Source organism: Ovis canadensis, chromosome 20, assembly GCF_042477335.2.
Source record: "Ovis canadensis isolate MfBH-ARS-UI-01 breed Bighorn chromosome 20, ARS-UI_OviCan_v2, whole genome shotgun sequence".
NCBI lineage: Eukaryota > Metazoa > Chordata > Mammalia > Artiodactyla > Bovidae > Ovis > Ovis canadensis.
The window spans coordinates 29,011,704-29,025,245 of NC_091264.1; the positions used below are offsets into that span (position 1 = coordinate 29,011,704).

The 13,542-nt window shown below is 45.4% G+C and overlaps 1 protein-coding gene across 6 annotated transcripts in view; it reads right to left on the reverse strand.

Annotated features, from left to right (window-relative positions):
- MOCS1 (molybdenum cofactor synthesis 1) overlaps positions 1–11,861 on the reverse strand; it is a 92,485-nt gene extending 80,624 nt beyond the window's left edge. For 2 of the 6 annotated variants that reach the window (XM_069563975.1, XM_069563980.1), the window contains exon 1: positions 11,579–11,861. Coding sequence is in view for 2 of the 6 variants with exons in the window: in XM_069563974.1 (XP_069420075.1) it covers positions 11,579–11,590 (12 nt within the window). In the remaining 4 variants the exon portion in view is untranslated. The remainder of the gene's footprint in view (positions 1–11,578) is intronic. The other 4 variants (XM_069563974.1, XM_069563976.1, XM_069563979.1 and 1 more) reach the window with 4 other exon arrangements.
- Positions 11,862–13,542: the final 1,681 nt, after the last annotated feature.

Below are 13,542 nucleotides of genomic sequence, written 5' to 3' on the forward strand. Positions count from 1 at the left end.
TTAGAGAGCAGCTACACTGAGGTTCCCTTTGACTTGTGGGATAAAGTTCTAATCTACAGCATGACGTAAGATATTCCCTGTGTTACAGGATTTCCTTCCTTTTACATCTCTACACTTAAAACAGTACCATGCAGAGTTTAAGGAGCTTTGTGTTCAGAAACCTATGTATTAATGACCTCTGAACTGCTTCTTTGGGAAGCAATCTCTGACCCATTTAGGAGATTTGATCACTGCTGGCTGTGTGCCACTGCACTGTCTCCTCTATGCTGTTAAGGATGTAGGTTTGGAGGTGGTATTATGGCCAGGGTCCTGAGGACGGCCGGGTACGTGGGCATTTCTAACAGTCCCCTGCTAGATCAGTAAGGACTCTCTTGGTTGCCACAGAATCCAATTAAATCTACTCAACACACAAAGAAGATGTCACTGGCATGAGGAAGGGTGCAAGTGCAGCTGGGGGAAGATTGGAATTAAGGATTTCAAGGTCCGTCTAGTCAAGGCTGTGGTTTTTCCTGTGGTCATGTATGGATGTGAGAGTTGGACTGTGAAGAAGGCAGAGTGCCAAAGAACTGATGCTTTTGAACTGTGGTGTTGGAGAAGACTCTTGAGAGTCCCTTGGACTGCAAGGAGATCCAACCAGTCCCTTCTGAAGGAGATCAGCCCTGGGATTTCTTTGGAGGGAATGATGCTGAAGCTGAAACTCCAATAGTTTGGCCACCTCATGTGAAGAGTTGACTCATTGGAAAAGACTCTGATGCTGGGAGGGATTGGGGGCAGGAGGAGAAGGGGACAACAGAGGATGAGATGGCTGGATGGCATCACTGACTCGATGGACATGAGTCTGAGTCAACTCCGGGAGTTGGTGATGGACAGGGAGGCCTGGCGTGCTGTGGTTCATGGGCTCGCAAAGAGTCGGACACGATTGAGCAACTGAACTGAACTGAACTGATCTCCCTAGAAAATTCTCATGGCTCTGCTCTGCTGCTCTAAGTGTCAAATTCATTGTGCCCTGTGGAAGGCTGACTTTCTCCATGCATCACGTGTCAATTTCACTGCCAGAAAGGAAAAGGCTCTTCTCAACAAGGACTTAACAACCACAAAAAGTGATATTGCAGAAGAGGGGCATGTGATCAAAGCAGGGCCAATCATTCCTGTTGCCAAGGAACCAGGCGCCCTGATTGGTCTATCTTGGGTCATGTGTCCACCCATAGCCTATGACTGACAACTTGCTGCTCAAACTGCCTAATTGCAGTAGAGGAGGAGAATTCTTCAAAAGAAAAGTGTTGTTACTAAACAAAATTGGTATTTAGGGGGGAGAAAGGATGCTGAGCAAGTGAGAATAGATCTCTACTCATCAGCTCCCCAGGGACCCAGAGGACACATTTAGGAAAAGTAGACAGTGCTGCTTCTATTAGCTAGGTCAGGGACATGTAAACCTGAAACGGAGGCCTGAATTATGCACAAGGCTTGGCTTTGAGGTTTAAGTAGAGCTAGTACCCTAGTTGAAGTCAAAAGTCATAGATCAGTGGTCTATGTGCTTAGAAAAAGAGCAGAGCTTCAAACTACAAGGAAGAATGTAATGAAGTTACCCACACAATGAGCTTCCACTGGTGGCTCAGTGGAAAAGAATCTGCTTGCAGTGCAGGAGACCTGGGTTCGATCCCTGGGTTGGGAAGATCCCCTGGAGGATGAAATGGAAACCCACTCCAATATTCTTGCCTGGGAAATCCCATGGGCAGGGGAGCCTGGCAGGCTACAGTCCATGGGGGTCACAAAGAGTTGGACAGGACTGAATGACTAAACAACTAACACCCACACAATAAAGATCACAACACTTCCCGAAGGCCCCACTTATTCCAAGTCACAGAATTGGTGCACTGGGTCAGCAACCCCCAGGAGGCCCAGTTCTTCCCCAACTAGGAAGTGAGACCCAATCTCAGCCGTCAGGGCAGATAACAAATCCTCCTCGGTGGTGAGTAGAGTTAGGAAGAAGCAGGTTGATTAGTAGAACTCTTTACTCTGCGTTTACTCACTTTCATTTCTGTTGGCCCAGTGAGCTCAAGGTTATGGTTTTCACTCATGGCTCTGGTCAACCAGGAATGAGACAACCTCCTTCAGCGGGGGAGAGCAACAGTTATCAAGGGAAATCTCTGAGGCTGTGCCCTGACATTGACCACTAATTTTTATAAACTCTTGGGACTAGAGAAATGAGCAGTTCTGTTGGCAATGGCACCCCACTCCAGTACTCTTGCCTGGAAAATCCCATGGACAGAGGAGCCTGGTAGGCTGCAGCCCATGGGGTCGCTAAGAGTTGGACACGACTGAGCGACTTCATTTTCACTTTTCACTTTCATGCATTGGAGAAGGAAATGGCAACCCACTCCAGTGTTCTTGCCTGGAGAAACTCAGGGATAGGGGAGCCTGGTGGGCTGCCGTCTATGGGGTCGCACAGAGTTGGACATGACTGAAGTGACTTAGCAGCAGTAGCAGCAGCAGCTGTTGCTTCTAGAAACATCTCAAAAAAAATAGAATATGACATTTTAGCCTCAAATCAGAGAGTTACCAAAGGTTGACCTCCTATTGTATTTCCCAACCAAATAACGACAAGCCTATGACAAACCTAAGACAGCATGTTAAAATGCAGACTCATTACTGACAAAGGTTTGTCTAGTCAAAGCTATGGTTTTCCAGTAGTCATGTATAATGTGAGAGCTGGACCATAAAGAAACCTGAGCACTGAAGAATTGATGTTTTGAACTGTGGTGTTGGAGAAGACTCTTGAGAGTCCCTTGGACTGTAAGGAGGTCAAACTAGTCCATCCTAAAGGAAATAAATCCTGAATATTCATTGAAAGGACTGATGCTAAAGCTCCAATACTTTGGCTACCTGATGCAAAGAATTGACTCATTAGAAAAGACTCTGATGCTGGGAAGGATTGAGGGCAGGAGGGGAAGGGGACGACAGAGGATTAGATGGTTGGATGGCATCAATGACTCAATGGACATGAGTTTGAGCAAGCTCCAGGAGTTGGTGATGGACAGGGAAGCCTGGCGTGCTGCAGTCCATGGGGTCATAAAGAGTTGGACATGACTGAGCAACTGAACTGATAGAAAAATCTAGAGCAGCAAAGTTCACTAGAACAGCAAAGTAACCCATGTATAATGGCCACAATATAGAAATAGTCCCAAATTGAAACCATATGAATCCCCACCCTTTATTAAATTCTCTCAGAGATATTTAAGTTCTAGTAACAAACTCTCCCTTTCTTTGTTGCCATGGAGAAAACAGAATCTCTCATCCCTGGGGGAAATTAAAAGTCTCAGAGAAATTAGAAGCAAGTCTCTTTGTAATTTCCTAATTTATCTCAATCGACTAGAGACAGCCTCGCTGTGTTGATTCTGTTTACATCCCTGCATGCTCCACTCCCCTTTCTTGGGTCCTTTTCTGCCCTGGGAGGTGGTCCCTGGAAACTGCACCATTGGAGGTCCCTTGCTTGCTGGCTTCTCGTTAGGTTTGGCCAATGAGCACCATTGACAGACTGGAGGGGAAGAGAGATTGGAATATTTCTTCCAGCTTTCTCCCTGCATTGGGACACATTTCCAGCAGTGGCTGTTTACCTAAACAACTGTAGATTTCTATCTGGAAGCCCCTTCTCCCCAGTTCTCTCTTTCACGGGGCTAAGATAGCATTTTTTCCTCTCCTTTCTTATTTAAGGGTATTACCAGGTTTCTTCTGCTGACAGCCTTGGGTGGCTCAACCTCCTTGTTGAGTCTCTTGATTCTGTCCATACCTCGGATAGTCCCTTTAAGTACATTCTCTTCTTTGATCCATTGGTGTTGCCTCCTGGTACTTGCTGTGATCTTGACTTCACACTTCAATACCTGGTACCAGGCAGCCTAGGTCCTTCTCTAGCAGCAGGATTCTGGGATATCTTCCACCAATGTAAATGGAGTCATTCCAGCACCTGCATTGTTGAATTAATTCCAACTTGAATTCTCATCTGTTCCCCTTTCCCAAAGTTCCAAAGGGTAATAAGACACAGGGATGTCATAGAACCAATCCTAGATCCATGCCATTTAGGTACAATAGCAGTCTCTAAACAAGAGTGATGTTTCTAGAACACAGTGCTTATTACAGTCTCTAGACCCACATTGCTGTTGCCAGCTGTCGACACTAACACAGACGAAGTGCTACCTGGGGGAAATTAAGGGAGACAAGAAAGCAAAAAGAGAAGAAGAAATCTGAGTTTCAGCCTCACTGGATGCCAGAGCGCTCGTCAATAATGCTGTTCACCAAATATTTATCCATCTTTCCCATTCCTGGTTCCCTGTGGTTGGTTAGGGTGTTATGACATGACTAGCTTAGCCAATGAATCTTGAGTCGGAATGACTGGGAGAGATGTGTGTCTGTCTGTAGCCCAACATTGAAGCCCAAACACACTATCTGGTGTGAGACTCCCCAGGAGAGCTCTTTGCTTCTGGTGAGATGAGCTGTCCAGTTCAAAATTTTAGATGCTTCACCAGTCTGGGTCCCTGAGTGACTATGATGACAACCACCAAGTTAATCCATTATGAACACAATGTATGACAGAAAAATCTATCTTTAAGCCACCAAAATGGAGAGAGTATGTGTTATTACAGTACAGTCTAGCTTGTGTGTGTGCTCAGCCACTCAGTCATGTCCAGCGTTTTGCAACTGCTGGTACTGTGGCCCACTAGGGTCCTCTGTTCATGGACTTTTCCAGGCAAGAATACTGGAGTGAGCTGTCATTTCCTTCTCCAGGAGATCTTCCTGGCCCAGGGATTGGACCTGCATCTCTTGTGCCTTCTGCATTGGCAGGAAAGTTCTTAACCACTGTGACACCTGGGAAGCCCAAACACTCTAGCTTGTCCTGATGCAAATTTTTTTTTAACATAGTAGTAGTCCAGTGAACTCAATGACCTTTGCCACTTCTTTCCAAACCTTGCAGAAACCCCACTTGAAGAGCTATAGAACCTGTCCCCTTGCTTATGCTCCAAAAACCCAATGCAATGCATTGGGCTCTCAGGACCATACTCTTTCCTCAGCCTTTGGATCCCCCAGGCCATGGCTGACTCGACTACTCCAAAGGCAGCGCCCAATCTCTCTTTTCTATCAGTTTGCTGGCAACATCAGTTCCCCACTGGTGAAGCAAAACATATCCTGAGAAGCATCTAAGAATGAGTATTTTGAGATGAAGGAGGAACAGTTGTGATGGCAGAAGCCATTCTACCCACAAAGATTAAAGGGCTTGTTTGGAATTGCATTTTCTCTGGCCCAGGTCATAGCCCTTCCCTCTCCAGGTGGAGCAAGATTAGTCAGCAGAGACTCATAACAGGTGCAGCCACTTCCACAATTTAATGTCTCAGAGAGACCATAACCTTCTATTAATAATGTAGTGGTTGGTTCCCAGATTCTGTGAACGTACCCACTTTGTCTGCCATGACTGTCCAAGAGGAGGAGGAGTTTAATAACACTAGATGGCATTTCTGTGGGACTCTAGTGTGTCAGTGATTCCTCCAGTCCACAATGTTCCTTAGAGAAGCGCAAGGAACAGGAGCTGAACTGAGAAGCGTGGCCATTATTCCTTGATTGCTAGCTGGACTAGGGCCTCCTCCTTCCGAAACTTACTCTTTGCTAGGTAGGAGGGTTCAGGAGGATGGTAGCCAGCTTCCAATATGACCTGCAATGATTCCCATCTAGTGACACCCAGACTCAAACACCCCCAATGATCCCTATGCCTAGTGATCCCCATACTCTTGTGTCATCTCCTCCCACCTTGTATCAGGATTGGTCTGTGTGATTAACAGCATGCAGCCATAGCCACCTCTAGTTATAAAAGACATTGAAGCGTTGTTTTGGGTCCTCTCCCCCTTTTGGATCACTTATTCTAGAAGAAGCCAGTTGCCAAGTATTTTGAATCCGGAGGGAGCCCTATGGAGAGAGAGGCCCCTGTGGTCCTCTTTCCAACAGCCTGGGAGGAGCCAAGGCCTGCCAACACCCACGTGAGTGAGCTTGGTAGCAGATTCTCCAGCATCAGATGCCTGGTGCCCTGGTCAGCAGCTGACTGTCCCCTCATGGGCTGGAACTACACTAAGCCCCTCCCAAACTCCTGGCCCTTAGAAACTCTACAACAGCTCTTTGTCCTTTCAATCTAACTTCTGCAGTATTTTGGTACATAGCAATCAATAACTAATAAAAAGCCAATGTCTCTCTGAACCCTGGGACCTTTCCAAGCCTCTGGTGGCCTACATTGTACCAGAATTTGAAGCAACATTCAGCCTCTTGGTTCTGCCTTCTGGAATTGAGCACTGTGACCTTGGGCACCAGTAGACATGACTAACCCATCAACTCTGTCTATCCATCTGGAAGCAGAGGGGCAAGAGAATAGGAAAAGAATGGTTATACATCCTGTGATGGAGAAAGGAGGCTGTTTGAGATTTCTTTTATTCATACCTATGCAAATGTTTCTTTTTATTGTCTGTGTAATGTCTTGTTGTTGGCTGAGCTGGGCTTTTCTCATTGTGCAGATTACGCCTCCACTTCCTCTCTCCCAAACATACCTGACTAAGCACATAGATACCAGATGACAGATTTTGCTTTGGAAATTGGGGGAGCAGTTTTGGCAGGAAAGGAAAGTTTAAGGAGCAAGTGTAAACAAAGGTAGCACGAGGTCTGAGCCCCACAGTCACAGTGACAGAGGTTGGACCTGCTTATTGGGAGAGACTGTGATACACAGTGAGACTCTGGGCCCATGAGAACCACCTTCGACTGAGAGAGAAAGCTTTTCTCCCTCTTGGTGCTGTTCACCCAGGAACTCATGTACCTCCAGGTGGGGAAAACCCAGGATGCGTGCCCCTAGCGGTGGTGGGTCATGTCCTTTCGCAGATAGAGACAGGGTCAAGTTAGATTAAACCATCCCAGGTAGAGAACTGGCACCCACCTGCAGCTGGGTGTCTACAACTCCCACTCTGACACTAGCGGCTGAATGGAAAAGAAGCACAGGGCAAGGATGAGGGGTTGCCCAGCGCACCATGCCTTCCCTAGAAGTGCCACCCGCCCAGCACCTCAGTGTGTCCAGCAGCTGCAAAGTCCCTTGAACCTCAACATTTAAGGGTCTTTTGGCTATTTCATTATGTGGGTAGGATTGATTGAATCATTGGTCATTGGTGATTGGAACACAATCTCCTGCTCTTCTTTCTTCCCTGGAGGTTGAGGGGTGGAGCTGAAGCCTTCAACCTTCTCATCATGCGGTTAGTTTTTGTGACAACTAGTCCCATCCTGAAGCTATCTAGTGACTTCTCCTCCAGCCCAGGAGCCATTTCACTAGCACACAAAAGGTAGGAAATTCCAAGGGTTTTGGGAGCTCTGGGCCAGGAACCTGGGACAAAAGTCAAATATTTATTATGTTACAGTGAGACACTTTAGAATAAAGTGGCAGAGTTGGGGCAACTTTTGCTAGGAGTACCCAGAGGTCATAGTGTTGAAACTCTAGCCCTCTGCCCCGGCTCTCCAAAATAGGCTGCTCCAGGTTGCAGGCACATCCCACAGGTGAGCTCTCTCATCACATGGGAGAGGGAGGGAGCCAGAGACAGGACATGTTTTCCCAAAGGAGTCACTTCAGGCAGAACTGAACTCTCAAAAGTGCCTCCCACTACCTGCTCAGGGTTGACTTCAAGCAACGTCCCAGGTGAAGTTTCCTATGCACTAGGCTAAACCTAAGGTATGGAAAAATACAGACTATTCCCTTCAATGCTTAATATTTTTCACTAGGAGTCTTGAAGCATGAAAACAAGAATGAGAATGTGAAACGTATAAAGCAAATGATCCTTGGCTCCAGGCAAAATCAGACTAAGCATATTTTGATTTCAGTATTATAAAGGCAATATAAAGGTAATTTAATTGCTTGCCTTTATAATACTGGAAATACCCCTACAGGAAAACTATAATTTTCCTTTTAAGAGGTTGTTTTATTTTTTTGTCCTTATTCAGTTTTAAAGATCTTGAGTTGAAAGCCCTTTTACTAATACCAAAAGCCACTGATGGTTTCTTGGCACATTTGACTGGATGAAATTGATTGCATTGCATTTCCCATGCAGCATATCGTACATCGAGGGAACCAAGTCTGTGTTGGCTGTACGAGGCTACAGGCAGGAGCTGGCCTCATCCTTCCCTAGGAGTCGGACTGTCTTCATAAGATAAGCGGATTTCCCTGGTAGTCCAGTGGTTAAGAATCTGCCTTGCAATGCAAAGCACATGGGTTCAGTCCCTGGTCAGGGAACTAAGATCCCCCATACCACGGAGCAGCTAAGCCCACACACCACGACTTCTGAGCCCACGCTCTAGAGCCACAGCTAGAGAGTCCGTGTGCCACAACAGAAGATGCCATGTGTCTCAACTAAGACCTGATGCAGCCGATTCAGTAAATATAAAAAAATAAAGATAAGGTGGGGTGCACTGAAGTGGAAGAAATGAAGTTATGTTACTTATTTTAGCAATTTTCTGCAAAGCAAAATAGACTGGAAGCAAACAAAACCATTCTTAAAGATGTGCCTTATGCTGTTTCAATGCACACAAGCTTCTCCAGAACTACAATGCACCAATAAATGAGTTACTTTTTAATTTCCACACCTGGGGAACTGCACAAGGCGATGGTAATATACCTAGTCCCAAGTAGGGCAGTTGGTAGTGGCAGTTTTCATATGTTGGCGAACAGTTGAGATAAAAGTCAAAAGTACTTCAATCTTGTACTCTTTTTGTATCTGCAAAGTTCTGTATGTGATTCTTTTACTTACTAAAAGTCTGTAGTTTTTCACATGTGATTTGTAAAGCTTCTTAATTCTTGTTTGAGGATTTTAAAAAAACGTTTACATTTTTGTCCTCCAAATCTTGCTTTGTTTAGAAGGAGGTGGTCAGGACACTGAACTATCAATGTTTTTAAAAATTAAAGAGAGAAAAGGCCATAAAAATTTCTTTTAAGTCAGGCAATAAAATGCCTGGTACATTTGGGTCACGCGCATCTGATTCTACATCAGACAATGGCTTATTAAACGCTGTCTGGGTATAGACACCAAATATTTTGCATATTCAAGAATATTCAATCAGCTATTTGACTGCTGAATGTTTACCTATTGGGATTTAGCTTCCTCATTTGTCAATTGAGAGTCTAAGATAAGACTTCTAAGGCCAGTTTTAAAAAACACTTTAAAGATTAGAGCTTCCAGCTTCTCAGTCAACTGTTTAATAGTATCATCTCTATTAGCTAGGGTCAGATTCTCAAATTTGGACTCACACTGCAAATCACTTGGGAGGTTTTAAAGCATCTGAAAGCCCAGACATCATCCAAAATAAACGACTTGCTCTAGAATCTTTCAGTTCCTCCACAAACAGATGCTGAGACAAAGACATTGGAATTGCCTACTTCTTGTAACTAATCCTCTATGTTTATAGCTCAGCTACTTCTGCATATTTAAATGTGATGCTCTCAGATAGAAATAAGCATTATCTTCCATCACAGAGAACGTTTCAGTGCTCAGATATCTGAACTAAACACCTTTAATTGTCTATAATACTCACAGGAGTTCTTAAACTTTAGACTTTATATAAAGACAAGAGAATGGCTTTATAAATTGCAAATATTTCATAATATGCACAGTCACTCAATCATGTTTGGAACAAGTAGGTGTGAATAAATTTAAAGTGGCTGGTAGGCTGCAATATTAAGCTTAGTTTACAAACATAATTTCAAACTACAGATGCATGGCGTGAACTTAGTATGGCTGATTCTTTGCTCTAGGAAATCGATTAATCCCATGCAAGCCCTCCCCTTTCTCAGCTGGGTGGGTTTATTGGCTGATCCTCCTCTGAGCCCATGCTATTCCAGATCGTCTACAGGTCTATGTTAAATCCTTTGTTACAGTGCACAAGACAGGCAGGAGGTGAACTTTGCACATATAAGTGATTATTTACACACACCCACACATATAAAGTAGATCACTGCTCAGCTTGCATCAGCTGTGTTTTCATAGTCCTAGTTATTTGCAATTTGCTAACACAACCCCGTGATTTAGAACATAATTTACTTCCCTTTAATGTACTTTATGAAATGAGTGACAGCCACGAGCGATGGTATTTCTGAACTGTGGCTCTCATTTGGGAGTAAAAGACCACTTTTTGACCAACGACTGTCTAAAAGCCTTCCCTGCTGGGCTGGACATTAGTGGACATTTACTGGCTGAAGACTGACCTTTGAAAGGTTCATTCAGGGGCCGCTGTGACGGTCACCACCACAGCACATGTGGACAACCTACAGCACACATGGTGGGGTTCGGGGGTGTCACTTGTTTCCTCGGAACCAACGGGAAAGTAAACACCAGCGATCAAGCTAGAATCCTGATTGCTGGTAGTGGTGGGCTGGAGAATTTGGCTTGGATCGGATTCTCAGTTTCATTCAGATCCTCCCCGCTTCAGCTCTGCAAGTCTAGATCTTATACCCCTAGAGGAGAGACAAGGCATATAGAGCAGATGCACCTGCCCACAGTCACTGGATGGGATATATGGCCACAGGATGGGCCCTGGCTCAGCTGACCGACTCCACCGATGGATGAGATTGGCCAGCCTGTCTTAGGAGGCTTCTAGATGTGAAAAAAGAGGGAAAACGATTCTAGGTAAAAGCGCCGAGACAGTGACTCTACCCCACTAGTGAAGCGTGGCCCGTGGATGTCGGATTCTGACCTACTATACTAGCCCTTCTCCTCCCACAGAGGAATGAGGGAATGCTGAAGGGTATTAGATTCCTCTGTCCTCATGCTCCCTCAGGGAGGTGGAAAGGTGGTCTCTTCCTTCATGGTCCATGTCTGAAGTGCTCTTATGCCCATTCTTCCACTGATCACAAGGCTGCTATGCAGGCAGACCTATTAAATCTCTTTCAAGTCACCGCATATCTTTGTCTCCTGGGTCATGCCCCTAGCCCAGGCCACCAAAATGCTGGGATCACCACCAGTGCCTCATGTGCAAACTTTTCTTCATTCGCCCCTCCACATCCTTCCCTGTGCCCCAGGAGGCTGACCCCCACAGGCCACGTCTCTGAGGTTTTCATGACATCTGTCTTCTGGTTAGATCAGGCTAGCGGGAGGCATGGGCTGAGCTCATGGGGAGGGGTCTCCTCTCTGCTTCCCTCATGGCACTGGCTGCGTTCGTCTACAGTCCCAGCTTCTGTTAGATGGCCCCTCTTCCTATGACTCCAACTCTCTCCCCTTGAGCTTTTGGGCTTGGTGTATTAAAGGCTCCCACTAGCGCTAGTCCCCAGGTGCTGCACCATTCTTTCTGGGTTGTGTAAACAGTCTTTCATTAACTTTTCAATAAAACCCTATAAATGTGTCATGTGTTTCCCACGGTAAGCTGAGACACCCTCTAAATGAGCCCCCTGCAACACACCCCTGTAATCCACTCTGCACACAATGGCCCAGAACCATTTTTTAAAAAAAGCAACTCTGCTACTTTCCCCCTGATTAGCACACACCAACATGATTAAGTGCCCTCAGGCTCAAGTCCAAACTCCTACCTGATCCTGCATGATCTGTTCTCATGCTTCCTCTTGCCGTCGTCCCTCTTTCTCTTTTCAGTCCAGCCGGGCCAAGGTTTAGAGTTGCTCAAAACCTCCTTGTTTTGAATGTTTACACACACAGCTGCCTCCCATCAGCCGTGGCTTTGCTTCCTGTCGTTTCAGTTCCGCATGGTCCACTGTGGTCTGAAAATGCATGAGACGAAGAGTTCCGGAAGGAAACAATTCGTAAGCTTGGAATTGCAGCCATTCTGACTTGTGTGATGAAACCGCGTGCCGTTCTGCTGTATCCTGCTTGGCATGGGACTCATTCCCTTGGCCCACGTGATGGTAGTGTGCCTGCTGCCCACCCGTCAGTCACTTAGCAGCCGTCTGGGTGATGGGACTGACTGTCGTGGCATCACATTCACGTAACTTTTATTCCGATATGTTAGTGTCGCTGTTCTGTTTTATTATTGTTGTTAATGTCTTACTGTGCCTAGTTTATAAATTAAACTGACACATGCGTGTATGCAGAGAAAAAACTATAGTCTTTATAGGGTTTGGTACTCTGGCTGAAGGCATCTACTGGAGGGGGTGGTCTTGGAATGTATCTCCCATGGTTAAAGAGGGATGTGCACTGCCTTCTGCCTGAGATATGCCCTCTTTTTCAAGTATCTCGTATCCCTGAGCCCCACAATTCCAACTCTTTATCTGGATGAATTCTACTTGTACCTTAGGTCTTCGCTTGACTGTCGCCTCCTCCCATCAACAGTCTGGTTTACAGACTTGGTTTTCATGACACTGGTTTATTTGCCCTTGGGTCCCAGCAAACTGTGACTTCCCTGCCTTCCTGAGGTCTCATTCATACCTTCCTACTTCCAGTCTCAGGAACAATGCCTGGGAAAGGGACGGGATGGTCAACAGGTCAGTAACCATGATACTTGTTCATTGGTTTTGTTGCCTGCAGAAATTATCTCCTCCTCAGTCTGCAACTGTGGTATACAACCAAGAATCGTATAAGGAAAGGAATGATACAGGAACTCTCAGGCTGAGAGCCATCCTATAGAAAGAACAACAGATAGAATGATTCTCTAGCTTCAGGTCACCCTACTCTCAGGGCTTAATGCTAATGAATGGTGCACATCCATCTCTCTTTTAAAATTCGTTTTCAATTGGAGATTAATTGCTTTAGAATGTTGTGCTGGTTTCTGCCATACAATAACATGAACCACACATATTACTTTCCTCTTGATCCTCCCTGCCACTCCTCTAGGCTCTCATAGAGCACCAGGTCGAGCTCCCTGAGCTATGCAGCAACTTTCCACTCGCTATCTGTTTCACTCATTGCAGTGTATATATTTCAATGCTACTCTAATCTCACAGTTCGTCCCACCCTCTCCATCCCCCATCTGTGCCCACAAGTCCATTCCCTGCGTCTGTGTCTCTATTCCTGCCCTGCAAATAGGTTCATCAGTACCATTTCTTCTAGATCCCATATATAGGCATTAATATATATTTGTTTTTCTCTTTCTGACATACTTCACTCTGTATGACAGGCTCTAGGTTCACCCACCTCCACATTTTAACTCAACCTCTGGATGTTTGAGAATCTGTTTACATATATAGCCCTCTTTTCAAATATAATCGCAATAGAACCTGTCCCATATGTTTTTTTAAAAAGCCAATCTCACATAGAATTGGATTATGGATTAGCTGTAATCTTGGTCTACAAAGCATTCATCATCAACCCATGACTGACTTGGCATTGAGCTATTTTAATAATAGAATACGTGTATTCTCCACTGTCCCCCTCTCCCCCAGTCACCTGCGTCTAATGATGCAGATTCGCCCATCCCCTGCCCTCGTTCTTCCTGCTTCAGGGAACCACCATCCTGAATCTTGTGTTGTTGACTTTCCTACTTTTCTGCTTTCTTTTTATTACAACTATTGGCATAAAGAGTCTATGTTTGCATTTTAGTATT